Consider the following 23467-nt stretch of genomic DNA (forward strand, 5'->3'; position numbering starts at 1 on the left):
TCTTGTTTGAGGTAAACTGCAGGTAAACTGCCCTGCTGTTTGTAATCTGGTTTCTCTCAGTCCCTTGTTGAAACTCTTCTCCTTTTCCTTGGGCATTTTTGAGTTTGACACCAAATGTCCTCTTTTGTCCAGAGCATGTAACACTGGTGCTGAAGGACAGTTTCTGTCCTATTTCCTTGTAATTACTTGTCAGAAGTGAAGCAGCTTCTGTACGAATTATGAAACAGTTGCCCAAAGTAATAACATGACAGTGAATGACTAGGCTGGAAACCAGATTGAATCAAGAGCCTGTCTAGCTTAATACCCTGTGTCAGGCAGTAGCCAATTGCTAGAAATGCCTAGGGGAGAGTGTTACAAAAAGAAACCTTTTCTGTTATAATCTCTCAGCCTCTGGAGGCAGCACACAGCTCGGAACTTCCCAGGGAGAATGGGATGCTTTTCTGTCTGGTAGTTCTTGCAGCTCTATCTCCTTTGGATCAAATAGCCTTCAGACTGATATGAACTTCTTGACACATCCCATGACAATGTTCCACCTTTACTCCATAAGATGTGGAAAAAAAAAAAAATCTTCCTTCTGTGTTATATCTCTTGTATGCTAGGTTAGTTTGCCTTCCATCTTCCTGTTAACTGGGATCCAAACAGCAGATGATTTTAATATGAGTCACCACATATGTAAGAGGCCAGATTTGAGGTGACTGCCTTTGATCCTGCCTGCTATTGCCAATTTGTGCTTATCCATCTCTTATCTTAGATCTGGCAGCTGTACAAAACAAAACCAAGCCAAGATTTTCCACAGACAGGCCCTCATCCCTGATCAGTAACACTGTGACAGTGCAACTCCTGACGTAGCACTGTTTCACAAAAATTCTTTTCAGCTTTTCTAACAGAAGCATCTAGCCAAATAATTTGTGGTGTTTCTGAAGACATACAGGCACCTTGCTAGTAGTTGAGCTCTGATTGAAACTTCTGTGCAAAATGGAATGGAAGTATCCAACCCAGAATAGACTAGGAAGCCAGAGGCCTGTGCAAGGCTGCTGGTCCAGGCTGCTGACTTGCTTTTAAGCAGGTTCAATTAGGTGATGATGTTTAGGAGTGAAGTTTTGAAGATCTCCAAGTACAGACTCTCCATGATCTCTGTGCAATGCATTTCAACGTTTGGCTACTCCTGGTGGTGGAAAAAGTGTTTCTGTGTAGCTGAGTGCTATTTGCTATGTGGCAGCTTGCATCTGCTGCCTTTTGTGATAGAATGCAGTCAGATTGATGGGACACAATTTGATTGTGGTCTATTTTTTCAGCTGTCTTTTTCTTTGTGTGTCTGGAAGTTGCTCTCAGAGAGATTACCTTCATAACTGTTCTGGGGCCTGAAGTTAGTGGAAATTCAGGCCTGTCGTTCTGCAGATTGTGTTTCATGCCCTTCTTGAAGATGGGCCTAACACTTGCTGTTTTGCTCAAGGGCTGTGAGTGTTTGAAGGTGGTAGAGCAGCCTGGAAATGATTCCAATGTGCTCCTTCTACTCCCTCAGATGCATCTCTTCAGTATCCCTGGTATAAAGCTGTCTCAGGAGACTGCAGCAAAGAAGCCATCAGGTGGCCTGGGCTATTCTATGACTTCTATTGCTATGTCATCAATTGCACTGAGAAAGCATGTCTTTATTGACTTACTTCTGCTGCTGATTTACTCACAGAAGTCTTCCATACCACCCTTCATATCCTTTCATTGCCAAGACGTAAATGTCTCTTATCATGGATATGCTTTTATGCATGTATATTGCGGTTTTCCAGTGGCAGCATGACTAAATACTTCCAGGTTTAAGAGAAATAGGTTTAATAGGAGACATTCCAGTATTTAGCTGCAGGCATAGGAATCTGCAAATTGATTCATAATGCGGAGTATATAGCAAGATCCACTGAAAGGGGGGATTATGGCTAGATAAACTGATCAGAAGTCAAGAGCCAGTATTTCCTCCGTTTGTGGTTGACTAGGGGTAGAAATGTCAATTTTATACTGTATTCTTTTGTTAGCAGCTTCTAAAACAAGGCTCAACACTCACTCAGAAGTTACTGAAATCTTAGGATTTTAGTGACTAAACAAGCAATCATTCTTCCATTACTACATTAGTTCATTGATAAAGCAGTTGGAAAAATCCCTCAAATGAAATTACCTGACCTTTTCCGTGTCCCTTTGGACCTCCTCCTCTTCCAGCTAAGGTCAAAAGCTTTACCAGATCTTATTCCCAGCTTTGGGGCTTAACTGATTGCAGTGTGAAAGTCCTAAATGATCCTCTAGGTGAAATATGTGATTAATACTGATTTATATGCAGAAGAAACTTTCTGCTTCGGGACATGAAAAATGAGTAATTACAGTAGTAAATAACACTAGATTCTCACTTCATCAAGCTTTCTGAAGTTAATCCCTTGCAATCTGTAGAGAGGAAGTCACTGTCAACCACCCTTCTATGCTACTGTTATGCTTTCTTTTTTATTATTATTTATTGTTATTTTCCCCAGTAAAGGATTTCTTTATTTAACAACTATCATTTGCTAAATGAGAAATTTTTTTGAACCCATTGTATAACAACTGATCTTAATGGTGCCATTCTGCCTGTATTCAAGTCAAACAGAATTGTAGAATCAGGGATTAATTCAGATTTGATTTCATGAGGTACTCTGGGTTTATGCCTTGCTCAAAGCCAGTTATGTGGTTTTTTTCCCCTTTTTTTCTTCTCATTTTATTTTTGTTAGTATTTCAGGAATGGGAAGATTCTTCAAATGATTTCAGATGACAAAGGAAGAGGTATTCTTCCAGTTCTAGGGAAAAAAACACAGAAGGTCAAACAATTCTGGTGGTACTTAGTGTGCAATCCAGTATGTTCCTTTCTGTTGCTAGAGGTGGGAGCTAGCAGCCTCCTAAATATCTTCTTGTTATGAAAGTTGGTAAGCAACTTCTTCAAATTTCAAATCAAGATAAAACCTGGTCGTCATGGATATTACAAAGGATGGAAGATGGTCTTGTCAAACCCTAAACGTGTTTGAGTTTCAGCAGAAGCAATCTCCAAAAGTTCCCATTCCACTGTAAAACATACAATGTTTTACAATAGTTCCAACGCAGGAACTGGAATTTGAATGATTTTTTTTTTAAATGCATTTAAATGTATTTTAATACTTATGTGTAAGCTTATTTTATGGAAAAATGTGTTATCTTTTTGAGAGACAATAATAAATTTTATTGCAATCTAGAGTCATCGGTGAGGTTTGCTTCTGGAGTAGGGCACATGTTGAACTGTGGAGCAGGATGCTGCAGTGTGCTTGTTTGACACTCCACAAATGAAGCTGATTGTATGTATGAAAGGGGAGTTATGCTATGTGAAGATGCAGTTTCACTAAAAAAACCTGCAAGCCTTTTTTATAAGGATTGCATAAGAATGGTTTTTTGAGTTTGATACCTTTTCAAAAGCCCGGGGAAAAAAAAACAACAAGGTTTATATTAGCTATCATTGTGAACAGATATAAATACTTCTAAGAATGTCAGTTTGTTTTAAAAACTAGGTGTTCATGTAATATTTTATTGAAATATAATTAAATAATCTGAAAGGATTTGTAAATCATTTCATCTACTTCTAGTCTATTTCTGTGAAAGACATTTTTTAGAACTGCTTAACTTTTTTGGATTAAGATAATGATCTCCTTACCAATCTGTAATGCGTGTACATTATTGGAAAAAAAGATTGGTTTTCCATGTGTTGATAATCTTTCATAGAATGACAGAATCACAGGATGGCCTGGGTTGAAAAGGACCACAGTGATCATCTAGTTTCAACTAGATGCTATGTGCAGGGTCACCAAGCACCAGACAAGGCTGCCCAGAGCCACATCCAGCCTGGCCTCGTATGCCTCCAATGCCTTTAGCTTCAGTTATTTGAGATCTTGATGATTGGTATAATTAAATTATATGCTTATTTTGTTTAAATTCCATAAATTTTCTTCCAGTATCATTAGGTAGCTACTTATTCAAAGTCAGCCTTTAGCTAAGTGTGTTGCTGTGCATTCTACTAGATGATAGAACAAACATAATTTAAGGTTGAACAAGGTCTTTTGACTCATCAATGTTTAAAATAATTTTTCTCCCTTTTTTCCCGTGTCTGTTTACACAATATTACATTTTTCATGCTGTCTCTTACCTTTCTCCCAGCTGTCATTTTTACACTTATTTCCTTTCTAGTTTTCCTTTACAAAACACATCCATGTGTTGTTGTATGAGTACCTAAATGGTAGAACTTTATGTTTTGTCTCTTTCTTTTTGACTTGAATTGTTTCTTTCCTGTTTTTTTTTTTTTTGCTAGCAAATGGGTCAGAGTATCCTGGTGCCTGATGGATTGGTCTTGACACCTTGAGCTTTTTAAAAATATAAGTAAATAATCAATCTGTGGCAATAAGTCTTCTGCCTTTTTTCCATACTGCAGTAGAATTCTTTACTCCAATGTTAGATGCGATTTTGATTGCTTCACTTCTCTGTATCACTTTTAAGTGGAATTCTGGGTTCGTGGAATTGTATTTTAAGATATAAGTAGAGCTGCTTAGAATGCACTGCTGGCATCAAATTCGAGGTTAGGCAGGAGGTAACGTGAGAGGTGCACTTATTGGGTTGGAAATGTTCTAAATACTTGCTGATATTTTTAGTACAGAGAGATTTTGTAACTGTTCTGTATCGTTGATTGGGGAAAAAAAGTTCTTTTATTTCTTGCAGTTAATTGTACTTTCAGAGGAGGAGGCTGCCAGATGCTGTCTTGATTTTTTACTTTCAGATCTCATTTTTTGTGATTCCAATGACTGTGAGACTTTAACAGTTTTCATTACGGACTCTTAAGTATACATCTTAGTTGTCAGATTGGTTCCTACATCTTCTTTATCCACAACTACTAAGCAGATTAGTGAAAAATATAATATATGGTGTAATACATATAAAATATATTTATCCAAAAATAAGCCCACAGTGAAATTGAGGGATAGATGGCTGTGGTTGTGTAAGGTGCAGTGGCTTGTTGCTGAAACTGACTTCGCAGACGGGGCTGCCTGAGGGTAAGGAAAGAGAAACATTTTCATGATGGAGAAGCAGAGCCCTTATTTAGTATGAAACAAGGATGGCCTTGTGGTCAAAACAGGTTTTTAAGAATATGCTGTACATCTGTCTCCTGCCTCCACAGCAGATGAGCTCTGACCTTTTGTCTGTATTCCTGTTATTACCTCTGACTCCTGCAGCTGTAGCCTGTGAAAGTTCTGCTTTCTGGGGGGAAGAAATGAATAAGAAGCTGTGCTTTCTGTTGGAATTTTATGGGCAGTAGGTAATTCCACTTCTTTAGGGGGGCAGAGGAGCAGTTCCAGGCACAGGTTTGTTTTCTGTGCATTGGTAGTTTACTTGCAAATCTAATATTCACGCTATTTTCCCCAATTGCTTGAAAAATCTCCTGAAGTGATGCATAAATGGCTTGCAGCAGGAGTTAACAAGCAAAATCACCATGCTGCCTTTATTCTCTTGTTAAGAAGCTAAGCTTGCTATTAAAGGCTTTAGAGAATTCAAATTAATACGAAATTATCTCTGGTGTTATTTTAAGAGGTTTGCAGTTCTTGGCTTCAGTGCACTTTTTTTTTTTCTTTTTTTTTTTTTTTTTGGAGGCAATAAAGATTGTAAAATCAAAGTGAACTAAAGAACCTGGAAATGTACAGTGACTTCTGATAAAGGAGATTGTGCTGAACTGTTGAATTTTCCACGGCTACAGAGCTAACTAGCAAGGCATGCAGGACCCGTTTTGTTTTGCAAAGGTTTATGGAGAAAATGGAAAATAGCTGATTTGGCAGAGAAACAAGTAATGAATTTTACGGTTACATTTGGGAAGAAAGTAAACTGTTAATGCATTGTTTAATTAAAATGGATGATGGAAAGATTAAATTGCTGTACATTTAGTGACAGCTGCCAGTTTACTATGCTTTCTCAGTCCTCTGGCCTAAGTTCCCACTTTTGGGCATTTCTTCAGTTCTGCTCTGAAGAGTTCCCAGGCAGGCTTGGAAGGGCTGTTAGCAGTCTCCAATAGAGTCCTTATCACAGAGGCAGACTCAGTGGTGGAACTAGTGCAACAAATGCTGGGCTAACCTGCTCGTCTCCCGTGAAGCAAATTTCTCAGCTTCATTGGTTCGGTATATGATGTCAGTTTGTCGCTGCGGCTGTTCAGAGGTTTTGTCCTAGTCTGTAACCTGAATCTTCGCTTGAAATTCAGCCGATTTCTTATGCTCTTTCTGGAGATGTGGGAGAACATCCATCATTATTGTTCAGAACGGCTTTTAATGTTTTGAACAGAATTGTCATGTCTTTTTTAAAGCAGATCTTTTTTAAGACGAAAAACTTTGGTTTCCACAGTGTTCCCATGTGTGCATTGCCTGTCACTTTCCTGCTGTTGTTATCCTCTTCTTGGTTCTCCTCCAACTTGTCTTCTGCTGTTTTTATAGGGATTCACAGAGTTGGATGCAATACACTGGCTTAGGCTGTACTACTACATACGGAACATGAGTCCTCTGTGAGGTTTTGCACAGTGAACCTCCTGTTTATACAGCCTGGATTGGAATTCTGATCCCCTATAACTCTGTCTTTTCCTGTTATCTTCCTGTTTAATTATTCCTGTTTTCACGTTGTATACATTCAGTTCATTTCAAAAACATCTGATGGTGTAGTTTTTTGTGCTCATCCCTTGAGTTGATTCCTTTATTGTTACTTCTTTCTTCATTTTAAGATAATTTAAAATACAGTACAAAGCACATGCTTGGAATTCTGAGCTTGGTGTCATGTGTTGATTTTATTTGCTTTTAACAGATAAGTTACTCATTCTGATGCTTTATAATGATAATGAAAAGATTCCCCAGAGTTTTAATGGGGCAAACCCAGATGAATTTATTTGACACACTTTTCCAAATCTTATACCACACTCCTAATAATTACATTTCAGATATTTTCTCCATGATTTCCTGTACCATATAGTTTTGCTAATGAGAGTGGTGAATCTTCTCTCTTACTCCTGTGTTAAGATGCTTCGCTTTATCGTGTATTCTGCCAGAACTTGATTATATTACACTGTTTTATTTTTATGAGAAACAGGAAAAAAAGCTTGCAACCTTAATCTCACATATTAATCTTCTGGGTTCAATGCAGGTTTATAGTTTGGGAAGTTCCCCCATCTCCTGCCTTTTAAGGATAATTGTTTTGATTGCCTTTTTGCTTCGTGTTTATTCTTTCATTGGTCTGTAAGGATGCAACCATTTTTGGTCTGTTGTCATCCTGTCTTTATAATTAAACAGTTTGACATCACAGCATAAAACCATTACAGTGTGCATGTAGGAGGTAGCACGTGGTGACAACCAGTGAGAGGTTCACTGTACAATGAAGAAAGATCTACATCTATTCAATTACAGACAGTGTTTATTTTGTGCTTTAGTACTTATTCCATACTGTACGGAAATTGCACGTTAAAACCTGCTGTTAAATATTTATGTATTTATTTGTGGGCAACTGCATTCAGGTTTCTGAAGTGCATGTACTCAGTACTGTCAAAACTGAAATCTGTTATTTAATGTAGAACTGTTGAAGAACTTGGAGAAAAGCAAACTTCTGCACATAAAACACTGGCTTTATTATCATGACATGAAGTATTCCTTCACACACTGATTAATCTTAAATAATATAACAATGAATTACAGTGTATTCTAATGATCACTGGAGTAGAATAAGCTGGGGAAAAACAGTATGCTTGCCTTGCATATGAGCTGTCAGTTCTTTTTCCTATCGTATGCTGTTACTGAGTATCCAAAGGTGCCATCTGTGATACGGAAAGAAATAATCGCTTAGGAAAGACAAGAATTATTTAAGGGTCCATTTGTCATATAGAAGAATATAGCAAGTATTTAATCCTGGTGAAGAGTCATTAGATGGTCAGTTCATGTGTGCAGAGATTAAGGAAGCAGTGCTTTAAAAAGCACATAGGTCAAATTAGAAAAATGTGGTCTGAAGTTACATACTTTTCTGTCCTTTCTTCCTACTGCACCATAGTTTATTAAAATTTATTTGAGGACTCGGGCAGCTGACAAAAAGGAAAGAAATAGAGTTTCTTACATGTAATGCTTTAGTGAACTTTGCTGGTTTTCCAGAGTTATGAGTTGCTGCCTGTGGGTGCTAAGGAAGCGTTTTGTGCTTAGTTTTTGGCCTTGAGTTGTTTCTACTTTTTTTTCCTCAGCATAAAGTTAAGGAGTAAATGGAAGTAGCTTAAGCTGTTCTGGCATCCTGTGGAATGTACATGTGTGCATCACCTTTAGACCGGTTCAAATAAGTATTTTAGTTTTGAAAATGAGAATCAGCATGGAATGGTTTAATTCTGTGAGAGCTTTGGTGGGTTTGCTGTGAATTAACATCGAGCTGGTTATTTAGAAGCCAGCATTAATTCTCCCTGCTATAACCTCTTTTGTCACAAATAAAAAAACTTAAACATCTAATGGTTTTAATATCTCCTAAGATTTTTTATTATTATTATTATTTTTTTTTTTTTAAGAAAAAAGAAGTTAATTCAGGCGTTGTCACAGTAGGAGTTGCACTGTTTGGCTTTCTCAGTCAGCGTTGTCCCCAGAGATTTCTGGTGCCAGAGTGGTTGGGACCCCGTCTCTCTTGATGTAGGATGGTGGTGCAAAAATATCTGATGTGGACTTTTCTCTTGGAAAACAGTCCTGAGAGAGTGTCTCAGCCTGTTTGCCAAGAGCAAAAGCCTTTTAATGGAATGGTGTGGGCAGAGCTGTCTTTGCCAACAGTGTGTTTGTTTGGAAGTTGCTATTTTGGGCCTGTTTAGCTTCTGAACCTTTTGTAATAACAGAAAGAGGAAGTGAACAGTGAAATCACTTTAATAACATATTTCCTGGTTCAAGTGACTTTATCTGTGAGGCCTAGACAGAGGAGATGTCATTTCCTGGATTGTTTATCTTCAGTTTGAGGGGTCCATTTGACTATGTAGTCTTTGGATCCATCTTTTTAATTTGTAGGGCAATCTTAGACTCAAGTAATGTAAACTGGGCCTTTTAATGAAAATCTAAAGCTTTAAGGAACCACTTTCTGACAAAATGCTAATGTACAAGGCACTTTCATAAAGCATATGCTGATGAGAATTTGAGATCTACCTTAAAAACATGTTTAAGAGCTTAGAAAGCTGTCTTTGAAAGATGCTAATAATGTTTGCTCACAGGCATAAAAATAAACTGATGCTTTTTCTGATCTTAATGGTGCTGATACTAATGGCCTCTCTAATGCCAGATGTAGCTGACAAGAATTAGGAGGTTTTCAAATAGTTAGCAAGCAGCTGTGCTCTTCTCAAATTCCTGTTTGTTAAGAGCTTCTTATGAAAACTGTTACCAGAAGTTCATGAAAAGGAGACAGAACTAATTAAAAAAAAAAAAAAAAAAATAGCTAAAAATACGGTTCTCATTTTTTATAGCCCCCAAAAAAAAAAAAAAAAAAAAAAAAAAAAACTTTGGAATTGGAGCGACTTAGGGAATAAACAGTGACATCTGAAATGTCACAGCTCAGTTTAACTTGGAAGTTATGGTTGCTTTGGACCTTGTAATCCAGTTTCACTAAAATGTCTGTTGCGGTTGATAACTTAATTCTTTTCCCTTACTTTGTGCATAAGATATAAATAGAACACACTAGCAGTGTTTTGTTTAAGCAAGCTTTAAAACAGCTTTGCACGAAAAGCATTAAAATATCAGTTGATCTCCCCTTCTCCTCCCCCCCCCTTCCTCCTCCCCCACCCCTCCCCCCAAAAAATATGCCTCATTAGTTTGTGATAAAATTGAGTGCTTTTACATCTTTTCCCTTAAAATGCATACCTAATTGTAAGTGACTATTAAAATTCTGTTTCAATAGCAACGAAAAAAGAATGGCAAAAGACTGACAAATAAGGTAGTTGACTGTGGAGGACAAAATAGAGTAAGAATGTGCTCGGAGCTCTAGAGAACTAGTTTTTCCTATGGAATTTGTGTAGATGAGACCTGTAATTCACCATCAAAGTATACTGTAGACCTACTGTGAAACTTTTAATTACTTTAAGGGGTGCTAGAGAGTAACAAAGGCCCTCATTTTGATACTGTAAGTTGCTACTGTAAGCTACAGTCTCATTAATGCTGTTACATTGCAAATATATTAATGGAAATATGAATTTAAGACATATGTATTTAGAGCCATGTGTTGCTGGTTAGAATCAGGACTTCACTGTGCTAGGTAAAATTGTAGAACATGGCCTGCGTGTATTCCATTGTGTCATTCAATGCTGTCCTTTCCTACATGTTGCGAGGCAAAGAGGTGTGTTTCTGCTGACATGCTCTGCTACATCTGCTAGAATGACAAGTCCTTTTTTGGAAGCCGGTGCTTGCTAGAGTTTGGAATTACGTATTCTATCACGTGATTTTTGCAGGAAGTCTTAACTCAGAGTACTTTCCATTGGGGAATGTCCAGGTCATTGGACAACCCAAGCATTGACTAATCCACAAGTACTTAACAACTTCAGTACTTTGTTTTAGATTTATTGTATCGTCCATAAAAACTTCATCAAATTTAATAGTAGGTGCTGAGTTTTCAGTCTGTCTGAAAGGAGAGTATGATGTCCTAGGCCGTCACTTCTTTCTCCTTGATAGGTCTTTCAGGAACGTTTAAAATCAAGACTCAAGTAATGGCTTTAATTAAACTAATTAACAATTGATACTGTGTATTATTCATTGCCTTCTCTTTGGGCTTAGTAACACTATATTTCTTTTCGAAAGGAAGTTCTGAAAAGTGACGTAAAACAATACAAAACTGTTTAAAAGGTGAATCCTTTGCCTGGGGTTATTCCTCCTTGGATGCGTTTCCTCACATGTCCTCTCTGTCCAGTTCTGCAGCCTTTCGTGGCCCCTCTGAATGAGGCCAGCACAGCCCTGTGGTGTGTCAGACACTCCCCCTAATTTGGTTTGTTTGTTTGTTTTGTTTGCAGGGTGCAGCAGGTGGTTAATGAAGTTGTTAAAAGTTGCTGGCCCCAGTATCGAGCCCCAGGGTATACCGCTAGTGACTGGCCTCCAGCTGGACTTTGGCCATTGATCAGAATCTTCCAGGCCTAGTCTCTCAGCCAGTTTTCAGTCCTCTCACCACCTACTTGTGTAACCTGTGCTTCATCAGCTTGTTTATGAGAACATTGTGGAAGACAATGACAAATGTCTTATTGAAGTTGAGATAAACAACAACTGTTCTTCTCTCATCCACCAAGCTAGTTGCCTCATTGTAGAGGGCTGTCAGCCTGGCCAACATGATTGCCCCTTCATAAATCCATGCTGACTAATCCTAATCACCTTCTTGTCCTTCACGTGTTTGGAAATGGTTTTCAGGAGGATTCCCATTTCCTGGGAATTAAGGTGAGGTTATCCAGCCTTTAGATCCCAAAATCTTCCTCCTTGCCCTAATTGAAGACAGATATCTTCCATAGTTCAGTAGCCTCTCTTCATTGCCATTACCTTTTCAAAGGCCCCTGCATGGCATTGGCCAGCTCTTTCAGCGCTTGCAGGTGCATCCCATCACAGATGGGAGTCCATCTCTGCGTGAGTCCAGTTTGTTCAGGTATTCCTGTCATGGAGGACTGGGTCTTGGCACTTGGTCCTCACCAAGAGAAAGTCTTCCTGACTTCAGTCTTCCCACTTCCTCTGGTACAAGGTACCTAAGATTCCTGAAGGCTGATCTTACTAGCAAAGATTGAAGCAAAGAATGCCTTGAGTGCCTTTGTCTTTTGTTTACCTTTTGTTACCAGCTTGCCCTGCTCTTTTCAGCAGCAGGCCCACGTCTTCCGAGTCTTCTGCTGTTTATGTACTTGTGGAACCCTTTCTTGTTGCCTTTTTCAAACTTTTCCAACTCGTCTGCAGATCAGCCTTGAGTTTCCTAATGTGGCCTTACACCTTGGGATGTCAGCTTCATCCTCCCAATATCCTGCCCTTGTTCCTGCTTCATGTACACTTCTGTTTCATGTCTGAGTGTAGTTGGGAGTTCCTTACTCATCTGTACAGGCCTCCTGGTTCCTTTGGTTGATTTCCTAATTGTTAAGATGGACCTTTTGTGAGCTTTTGCCTTCAAAGCAACTTGAAGCCTTGAAGTTTTATGTTTCGTGCAATATTTTAGTACATCTGCAAGTCTGATTTTCTAGATTTATGTCAAATACAATAAATGAAATTCTCTTGGGAACCTCAAAGGTGATCCTAGTGAGATGCTAATGATATTTTCGTATGAATTTAAGCAGAGGAAAGGCAAGCTTGTAGTCTCTGACCTTTAGTTGTCTGTATAGGAAATCACACAAATATATCTGTCCTGTAATTTCTTGAGCAAGCCTTGTTTTCCATGCGTGGTCTGGTGTCTGCTACTGATATTTTCCAAAATACTTCCTTTGCTGGAGGCAGAAATAACTAATTAAAAAAAAAAAAAAAAAAAAAAAAAAAGTACTGCAATTCCATCTCTCAATATTGAAAATGTGCTTAAATATGAATGTTTTTTTGTGGTGAAACTGAGAAGTGACATTTCAACAAATGAGGTCATCTTATTTGTATATGTAACATATTTTGTACTGCCCGGCATTCAGAATGTGTTTTATAATCTCAGGCCCTGTCTTTAAGTCTATCCCAGTAGGTATATTATTAGAATAACTGTAATAATGAGATTTGAACCAGAAGTGATCACTTGCCAGGCATATTTAGAAAACAAAAAAGAGGATTGTTAGCTGTGGCCTTATTTACATGCGTGAGGTACTAAGAAGGCTGAAAGGCTGTTGGCTGCTTATTAATTAATAAGCACGATGTCGTCTCTAACTAAAATCTCTGTGCCCTGCTGAGGTTCAAAAACCTTAAAAAACGAGCTCAAGATTTTCTTAGAGCAGTGAACAAGTAATAATGTGGGTAATGCAAATGTCCAGTTTTCAAATACACAGGAAAAATGTAAAGTGGAGAAAAAAAATGAGACAGTTTGATTGAACAGAGAATATTAAGTCTGTGTTTAAGCAGAAAGAGTACTACTGGTTAAGATTTAAAGTGTTACTCCAGCTTAAGTCTCAGTGCCACTAAGGGATGGTGATGTATCTGTAATGTTTCTAAGCCAACTTGGAGCCAGTCATGGTATTTTAACTGCTTTGGGGTGAATGAGGTATAAGTATACTTGAGATCTTGTTTTATCTGCCTACTAGGAATGTAATACCTGTTTGAATAATATATAACCTGTCTCAGCCTGCGACTCTTAGAAAAAGTGATGCAGTAACTACATTAGATTTTAGAACTCAACTTATTTTTATTTGTTTTCAGGATGGCTTGAATTCTTTGGTCCTTGATCTGGATTATCCGGCGCTGAGGAAGAACAAGAACATTGATAATTTCCTAAATAGATGTAAGTTGAAAGTGGCCCTTAAACAATGACAATGTAGTGGTTGCAATCTTAGGAGCTGAGTGGTTAGAAATGCATCACTGGTGTTCATTTTACTATTTTTCACACCTCTGACTTCATGTATTCAGAAAGCTTTGAAGGACCACTTATTGCAGAGATGCTTCATTTGGAGGAGTTATATTGTTGAAAACGTGTTGGATAATATTGATTGTAGAATGTAATTTTTGAACTACACTTAAAATAAATACTTTTATGTTATATTTATAATATTAGGAAGAAATTCTTCACTGTAAGGGTGGTGAGACACTGGAACAGGTTGCCCAAAGAGGTTGTGGATACCCCCACTCTGGAGGTATTCAAGGCCAGGCTGGATGGCGCTGTGAGCAACCTGGTCAATAGCAGGGGGGTTGGAACTAGTTGATCTTAAGGGTCCCTTCCAACCCAAAACATTCTATGATTTGATGTATATGTACTTTGAAGTATTTGCAAAACATTTTTCAGTTACTGTGAAGTAAGAATTAATTACACAAAATGTATGAAGTCTTATTTATTCTAAGAGGCATCTTCTGTTGATTTTTAGAACTTAATTATTGTACCTTAAAATCTCTAGTTGCATTTTTGAACCTTTGTGTAAATGCTTGACTTTCTGCAAATTATTTGTAGACAGAATCCTAGTGTTCATTAACCTTGTGCAAATGTAGGACTGTTGCATCAGAGTAACTATATTTTACTCTTCTTAAAGTGTTGTCCGTCTTTGCACATAAAATACTGTAGAAATAGTGGATCATTTGCTTTAAAATATAAGTTGCAGCAAGTAAGACATTTTAGGACAACTGTTGTTCAGACTTATTCAGCTGCATATATAAATTACTGTGAATGCCACTTCCCATTTCATTTTTTCCTGTTAAGAATTATGAGCCTGCTCTTCATTGCTCTAGGACTACTTTGAATATCCTCTTCTCAAATAAGTGGTCACTGATATAAAACCTTGTCATGGTTTTTTTTCATGTGGAGTTGATTGCTTCTCTGTGAAGTTTTGGCTTGACCATTGCCCATCCATTTGTTGAAATCACTCAAGATAGAGCAAATAAGAAACAGTGGGTTGGGAAGTGGAAGCATACCTTGAAGTATTTCTTGGTCTTGAATTCATTTGACCTCAAACAGATATGTTTGAATGGAAAAGTTGGGAACTGCTTTTTAAATAATTTTGTTACTTGCACGTATTGTAAGTGCAATGCGAAGGGAGAAGACCAATTTGCAGCAAATACGAAAATGAAATAAATTACAGAAACTTTTATGGACCACTCAGATCTGCATGCGTATTAGAATACTATTTTTGCAGTAGGAGACAATTAGAAACATTTTCTAACTAGAAGATCAGTACTTGTGAAGTATTCAGACAAGCAATTGTGGGAAAACAATTAAACCTTGGATTCTTTTTCCTGCAACCCCTGAGTATTCTTGCAGTCTGCCTTCCCTTTCTGATGCCTGCTGCTCCTTCTCCTACTCTAGCTTCTCTCTCATTGCTGTGTTAAATATTACTAAGCATCTGATGTGGCATGCAGGCTACCAGCTATGGCAGGAACGCAAAAATCTTCTTTGGTTCAGTTTTATTACTGCCTTTGTTTTCTAAATCAGCTGATGGTTTATAGTTGAAATAGCCAAATACTAGCTAAAGAGACTTCTAGGCTCTTTTGAAAAAGAATAAAATCTGACAATAGCAGATAGATGAATCCTTTAAAGTCTCAGTAGTTAATTATGTGTTTTAAGAGTTACCCTTTATCCTTACCTACTGTATTTGGGGGAGGGGAAAAAAAAAAAAAAGAAAAACATATAACAGCAAAGTACTTTGGTCCACACATTGTGAAGCTATTCATCTCTTCAGAATTTAGCAATGTAACTTCTGTTTCAGTACTGCCTGTGAGGAAATGGAAAGTAGTACTGCATACCATCTGTGATGTACTTCTTGAAAAGTATTTCTGAAGTGAGAATTTTGTAGACTCTTGAAGCTAATAATACGTTGCCAAATTGCAACTGAGTCAGAAGAGTCAGAAACCAGCGCTTTGGTTCAGAGTTCTTTCAGGTGTTTTCTTTAGGTGTGTGTGGTTTATTTGAACCAGACTGGGGAACTGATTAGTATTAATGCAGGCTTGGTTGGTTTGTTGGTTGATTTTTGTTAAAACTAGTCTGGCAAAAGAAGAAGTGACCGGTTTCTGGTCATTCATTCTGTGTTTTTGCCAGCACAAAGGGTTCAAACAGATTCTTACTATTGTTGTCATTTTACGCAGCTTTGAGTTGAACCCATACCTTATGTCTTTGGAGACAACTAAGAGTAGCCAGTATCAGTGGAAGAGTATACATAGTGGAAGAGAAGAGTATACATGTGCTTTCTGAAGCTTCTTGCTATTGTGGGCCTGGTAGAGGAGCTGGAAATCACATTAATTGATGGAACAGTAAGTTGGCACTGTCTTAGGTTATGGAACAAAGAGTTCTTGCCTCTTCTGATTTTTCTAAGCATCTGAAGAGCTGTAGCAAACCCGTAGATGAGCATTTGTGTCAAAAAGATTCTGACAGGTCTCTGGTGAGTGGGCTGTTCTGGGAGTTTGCATCTCTCCTCCAGGCAGAAATATGTCCCAAGGAATGCAGAGGGGTACCATGGCCATTTTGTGAGTTTAGAATTTATAGATAAGTATTTTAATCCATGTTACATGAATCTTGAAAAGCTGTGGAAAATGCTAACTAAAATTCTTCCACAGTAGCCGTCTCTTTGTAAAGGGCACTTTTTAAAAACCATTTTCCCAGGGATTAGAAAACACCCTAATTCACACCTACTGCAAGTCATTAGTGGTTGGTTTAATGTTTTATTAATTGATTATATTAATTTAGAAATTAAATAATTTATTTTTCAGCTGAGACATTAATATTCATCTCAACTCATGAAACTCAAGTGTTAACTGTCTTAACAAAGTTAACATTTATTAACTGCGTGTACTGTATGAGTTTAGTATATGCTGTTTTGTGACCACTTCACGAAAGAAACCTCTTCACATGCCTAGTACACAAGGAACTTTTTTGTCACCTGCTTTCCCTTATTATTCTGATTTCTTGCCACGTTTTCCAAGATATGGAACCAAAGTAGGACACATACTTATCACATGAGGCACATAAGTACTACCAGTCCCTTTCAGTGTTTCAAAATACTTTAGTTTACTGTTAGGATTCTGGTTGAAGTTTTATGGGCTTTTTTTTGTTGTTTTTTTTTTTTTCCCCTCAGTTTTCATGGGACAGGAAAGAACAGCGTAATATCCAATTGCCAAAACAATGAGAGGAATCTCATAGTCCTCTGAGAGCAAGAATTAACTTGCTAATTTTAGAAAGGAAAGTTGAGTTTTCCAGCACAGTCTTGGTATAGTAAATCTTTCATGATCTTTTCTTTTCCTCTTCTGTCATCTGCTCTGTGGCAAAAGATTGAATACATTCCTCCAAGTCCCTTCTCCTGCCATCTGAGGTTTGTCAAGTGTTGAATCGTGTCTTAGTGGCTTATCCTTTTTTCAGATTGTTTCCCATGCAGGTACTATGCAGCCCATTAGCTGCTTTAACTTTTGTTATAAGGAAAATTTAAGTAATTAAGCAACCGTTTTAAGCACCAATAAAAACTATTTAGTCGTTGATAATCTACTGTCAAGAATAGAAGTGAATGAAGAACTGTTTTCAAGGAAGACCAAGCTACACAGGGAACGACTCCATCAATAGGCCTGATACAGTCCAGAAGCCTTGCGTACATAAACTGATCACTGACTTCCTGTGCATTCTCCAGCATTGCTCAAAAATTGAAGACCTCCATCATCTCAGTGACTTGCTAATATTTGGGAGAACGGTGAACTTCCAAGCTGTAATGGCAAAAGCATCTTTACAATAGAAGAAACATCTGCTGCAGACGTGTCGCTTGTCTGCTTGTTCAGCAGGAGCTGAACACCTGAAGAGACTTCCTGGAAAGTTGCTATTACCATTTTCCTCTCCAAGCAAACAGTGCTTACATAGTAGTTGTATTCATTAAGATGAACTTCTTGCAAAATTAACATTTCTAGTTCCTTCCCTTACATTCTGTAATGTCACTTGAGAGTACTACATGGTTACAAACGAAAACACATCGGGGTATTACTGCCTTTGATTGTAATTTTCTGTCTTCCATACTTCCTGCCAGTGACACAGGTGGAATGTTCCATACCAAGAGACATCTTAGAAATTTAGATCTTACTTTGAGTTAATGAGCTAATTTGCTCTTTTATTTTCCTTTGGCTTCTTTAAGGCCAATCCTTGACAGGTCATTGCAGTCATCAGAGCAGGTTTGGCTTCAGTTTGATTTTTAATGCTGTCATTCTCTTAAGCAGGGGCAGCTTCCACTAATGTGCCATGTCTACCCTGATTTTGAACACTGCCATTGATGGGGGCACCCACAAGTTCTCTGGACCTATTTTGGTGTCACCACCCTCATCATAAGTTTCTTCCTTACGGCTAATCCAGATCTATTGTTGTTCAGTTTTAAGCCCTTACCCTTTGTCCTATCACTACAGGCCTTGGTAAAAAGTCTTTATCCATGTTTCTTATGTTTTCCCTTCATGTATTGAAAGGCTGCTATGAGATCTCCACAGTCGTCTTTTTTCCAGGCTGAACAACCCCAGGTCTCTTAGCCTGTTTTCAAAGGAGAGGAGCTTCTTCCCTTTAATTGTTTTTGTTGCCCTCCTCTGGGCTGTGAAATATGTATGTCAGCAGTACTAACCACTTTTCCAGTTGGGTATTCAGTGTATGTACAGAGCAACTCAGTTGTATTTTCAAGGTTTCATTAGGTTGGGGGTGTCTCCTCGGCAAGTTGGAGGACAGCAAGTCAGACTGCTGTTTTCTCTTTCTGTATATCTTGCTCACTTTGTCTTTGGTAGATGAAATCCTGCATCTCCCTTCATTTACTCTGAAGGAGATGTTTGCCCGTCTGAAGCCATGAGTCCTAATTTATACTGCTGCCCCAGCACCTTGCCTTATCTACACACGTTAATGCATAGCTATCTTAGTTTTTCTTTGTGCTTTTTTTGTGTCTTTGGGAGGATGTGAGATTGAAGCATTTCCTGGCTGTGCTTCAGTTTAACTTCCAGACAGACTTTTGCCCAGGGCAGCAACTTCTGACTTAATGTGCTCCATAGCACTCACTGAATTATTCTTACAGATCAGACATAGTCAAATTTCACTCCATTGCATTCTTTCCTCTTTCTCCTATATGCATGCTCTAGAACTCTCTGATACATGTTATACCTGGATATAGTACTTTTTTTTTTTTTTAAGGTAGGAAAAGCTTGCCCTGCCACCCCACTTTGTGCTTCTAGTTAGGAATTTATTCCATTTTCACTAGTAACCTTCAGCTGCATTCTTGCAGCCAGCTGTCAGTGACTGATCCAGGCGCTCTGCCCTTTCAGAAAGTTAAGCTTCATTTGTTTAAAGGTTATAGTGCCATTTTAAAGTAGTAAATCAAAAGCTGTCTTAAAACAAAAAGCTATCTAGCATTCCTTTCTTTGTTAAAAAAGAATAGGTGGTGATGTTTTCATATTTTAGGAATTTTATCTCAAATGTCACAAGAATTTATATGATTCAGTTATATTCTGAGGCTAGGCAGTCAGTCCATCTTAGTGTCTTCATTTTAACTTGGTATTTTTCTTCTGCTGGATTTCTGTTGTTGCAAATTCATGAAAGTGTAGCATACACTCTCTGGTATCTGTGCGCGCAAACTGAGATTCATGTAACCTGAAAATTCAATCCAACAGCAAAAGTATAGTGTTGGAAAGGTCTCCCATACCTTGAGTTAGGTCATGTTATGTGATACCTGAACAAAATCATGATTCAGCGTGCTGCAAACATGACATTGCTTCAGGATTTTTTCTGAACTTGCCTTCTTGCAGCCTGTTTTTTGCTTCAAATTAGTTAGTTCCAATGCTTTATTTGTTCCCTATCTGTTAAACTTTATGAGAAAATAGAAAGTTCACCTCTGTAACTACCCTACAATATCTTTGTAGATTTTTGTTATTAATGGTTTTTATTTTTTTAAGATCATTAAATCTTAGTGGACTATCTTTACAGTAGACAGCAATGATAAAAGTATTAATTCCTAGTTGCCATCTCATTTGTTTACATATATATACGTTATATATACTTATAGATAATGTATATTTAATATACATAATACATGCTTGGCTACAATATCTGATGTTTCAAGAATTTCTCTGGGACTGTATTAGAATTGTTCGTGTTTGCATTATGTTTTGAGTGCAGTTTCCTGAGGTTCTGACCAATAATGGAGCTATGTAGGACTGCACCTTACCCTTATGTATTTAAATCTGTGCCATTTCATTTCACACATCTCAAAACACTTGAAGCATCACAGAAACATCTGAAAATAAATTCATGTGGTTTCTTTCCCTTATGAGATGTGACGTTCTGTGTTCAAAGATATCAGAGAACAGCACATTCTCTTTGAATTGAAATATGCTGATACTCCTCTGCTGCTGCTTCCTGTAAATTTGCATTGATCCTCCTTATCATGTGCCAAAGCTTTTGATTTGTATTTAAGCAAGTTTCTAAGCACAGTCTTCATAAATTGCAAAATTTGTTCACATTATGAACAAAATAATAAACTTGGTATGAGAGAACCACTGTTGCTGTCCCATGCTTCCTGTCTAAGCTTTTGTGATCTGCTGTAGAAAACATTCTCTCAACTTCTTTTCCTGTTCACAGTCTGGATTTCTTCACAGTCTTATTGGTACACAAAATGTAGCACATTTCTCAAGTTCTACATTTTTAATTGCCTTTATCCTTACAGCTCTACAGACAGATTCTTTTCCTGATTATTCTGAAGGTTTTTTAAATATTATTTATCTTCTCTATCCCCTGGTACCTACTCTTTTTCCCAGAAGAAGAATTTTTCAGTTGCTGATGTATGTTCCACAATACTAGTGGCAATGAAAGCTGGCAGAATCCTGGGATCTTACAGTAGTTTATATTGGGAAGGACCTCTTGAGGTCGACTGGTCCAACTCTTTTCTCAAAGGCACTCCAGGTGTTAAATCAGGTTGTTCAGGGCCTTGTGCTGTTGAATAATTTTACAATTTCCAACGATGGAGTTTCTGCAGCTCCACTGGACAGTCTGTGCCTGTGGTGACCACTCTCTTTCTGGGGATTCTTTCCCTACTCTCTCATCATCTCAGAGTACGTTGTGTGGTTCCACCTGCCAGCATCTTGGTGGCCTTCCATCAGCCAAGGAGTATTTTAGGATTTTTGTTGCACTGAGGAACCCAAAACTAGATACAGCATTCCAGATGTGGTTTCATAAGTAACAAAGAGGAGAATAGTCATAGCACTTGACCTACTGGCTATGTGTTTACCAAAACAGCCTGGGATGCAGTCATTGCAGAGGTTTAATGCTTGTTTATGTGTTCATCTTGTTGTCCATTAGAGCTCTCAGGTCCTCTTTCTTAAGGTATTTTCTGGTTGGTGGCTTTGAGCACATACTACTTACTGTATGGTTCTATCCCAGATGCAAGGCCCTGAATTTGGCTTTGTTGATCTTTGTGTGGTTTCAGCCTTTCCAGTTCCCTCTTATGAACAGCTCTGCCCTCCCATATTTCAAGTGCTCCCTACCATCTTATCAATGAAGGTGCAAAGAGAAAACTGATAATATCTTCTGAGCCATTAGTAAAACCACAGTCATTGATATCAATCCTGAAGTTGTGCCATTTGTAACTGGCAACCAGTTGGATTGGTGAACAACTGACCTGTGTTGTATTTCCACCCATCTTGTTATTTCTCCATGCATTCTCATGTCACCCCAGTTTGGCTACAGAGGTTCACTGAGATGTTGTGTTGGAAGCCACGCCAAATCAAGAGAAGGAAATGTGTACTGCTCTTCCTTCTTATCATGGAAAGCAATAATATTGATCAAACATGGTTAATTCTTAGTAGATCCATCTTGACCATTCCTGTTCTTTCTTATCCATCGTGTTCTTGGAAAGTGACTTCCAGAAGGATTTGCTCCATTCTCTTGGGGGAACGAGGTTAGAGTGTGATTCCAGCCTGTAGTTTTCTGGATTGTCCTTATTGCTCTGATTTCAAGACAGACGTGGTGCTTGACCTTTACCCAGTCATCAGGAGTCTTCCCCAGTTACAGTGACCTTTCAGAGAAGGCAAGCAGCTGGCTAACAGTGTTGATTGGCTCCTTCAGCACCCTCAAATGTATCCTCTCTGGTCCCAGCACAGAGGATGTGTCAAGTTCGCTGCTTGCTTTGCTGTCCCACATTCTGCTTCAGGGAGCTGGGTGGCCTACGAGCCTTATCAATAAAGTCAGAAGTAAAAAAGACATGGTTACCTTGATCTCTGTAATCTTTACCATTAAATCCACTGTGCTCTTGAGAGCAGTGGGCCCACGTTTGCCTTGTTCTTTGTTTTATTACTGTATTAAAGCTTATTCCCCTTCATAACTGGTTAATTTCAACTCACATCTTTCCTTTCTCAGTTCTGCCCTTGCATGTCTGGGACATTCTTGATGGATACTGGGTAGCTTAGTCCTGTTTGTGCATTTCAAACCTTTGCTTTTTGTGCTTGAGTTGAGGCAGGGGTTACCCATTCAGCCTGTCTGGCTCTCTGCCATGCCTGCTTGATTTCTAGCTAACTAGAACAGACTGTTCTTATGCTCTGAACACGTCATCTTCAAAGATCAACCCACTCTTCTACCCTCCACAGCAACTTCCCACAGGATCCTGCCTGTAAACCCCCTGAACAAACTGTAGTCTGTTCTCCTGAAGTATAGGGTCTGCTCCTTGCCCTCCTCAGTTTTCTCAGGATCTTAAATTCCACCGACTTGCACTTGCTTCAGCCAAGGCTGACATTGATTTTTGTCATCCCTCACCAATTTTTCATTGTTCATGAGCAACATATTTGAGTGTCTCCCTAGCTGGATTAGTTGCTTGTTTGGATTAAAATAAATCATCTTGATGGTCGGGAGTCTCCTGGATTGCTTGTATCCTTCCAGGATGCCCTTCGAGAGTATGTAGAAATGGTTAAGCTATTTACCAGATATTCATTATCATTAACTTCCCACTGACAATCTCATCTTAAAGTCACACAGAATTAATTGTTTCTCTCATGCCTTCTTCCCCCATTAAGTCTGAAGTCCCTTTTAATTCCTTTCTTAGGATCAAATTCCATAGTTATTGACCCTAAGCAGGAATCTCACAATGTGTGCATCTACTGCTCTCTGAATGTAAGAGTCTCCAGCTCTTCATACAATTTAATATTTTCTGCTGGTAGGGGTCTTGATCAAGCCAATCTTCTTTCTCTTATGTTCTTGCTATAAATATTTGGGGGGGAAGCATCAAGACTTGGCACTCCAAGACAGATTGCCTCTAGTATTGTGGATTCCATTCACTGCTTCCATTATTGTTTGTTCTTGCAATAAGAATGGATTTTTTAAATATGTTTAACCAGGAATGCATTCACTAGCATGCTGCATTTACGAAATTAAAGTCTTGGACCTTGCACGTTCTTGGAATTTGTCAGGGGTCAGAATTTCACGGGCTTTCTTTGCAGATTCCTTTAACTGCCACCCTCCCTCAAAAAAAAAAAAAAAAAAAAAAAAAAAAAGGAGAGCTTATCTGGAGAAAATTGCACCATAGGATCCTTGAACATAATACTGTAGATCTAATTTTAAAAGTATAAAACTATGTAAGCAGTGAACACTACAGAAAGCACTTCAAGATGGCCAGAAGGTGCATCACCACACTGAAAGTGAATTTTAATGTCGTATGGAATAATACATAGATCTGAAATCCGTGCGTGATGCAGCCTGGAGTTGAATGTGAAGGTTGAGTTGTGTTCCTCATGATTTGACTGTTGTTGAACCCTCCAGCTGTGCAGGAGCAGGTTGCACCTGCAGTGCTTATGAATGCAGCTGACACTTCACTCCTCTGTGT

At 38.3% G+C, this 23467-nt stretch overlaps 1 protein-coding gene across 3 annotated transcripts in view; it reads left to right on the top strand.

Moving 5' to 3' along the window:
* The window catches only part of ROCK2 (Rho associated coiled-coil containing protein kinase 2), a 92453-nt gene that overhangs the window by 23543 nt on the left and 45443 nt on the right, over window positions 1–23467 (top strand). For all 3 annotated transcript variants that reach the window (XM_042891938.1, XM_042891945.1, XM_042891953.1), the window contains exon 2: window positions 13383–13464. In XM_042891938.1, the coding sequence (XP_042747872.1) occupies window positions 13383–13464 (82 nt within the window). The remainder of the gene's footprint in view (window positions 1–13382; window positions 13465–23467) is intronic.

The sequence above is a fragment of the Lagopus leucura genome, unplaced genomic scaffold (genome assembly GCF_019238085.1).
Source record: "Lagopus leucura isolate 7727_CA_CO unplaced genomic scaffold, USGS_WTPT01 Super-Scaffold_73, whole genome shotgun sequence".
In the NCBI taxonomy this organism is placed as follows: domain Eukaryota; kingdom Metazoa; phylum Chordata; class Aves; order Galliformes; family Phasianidae; genus Lagopus; species Lagopus leucura.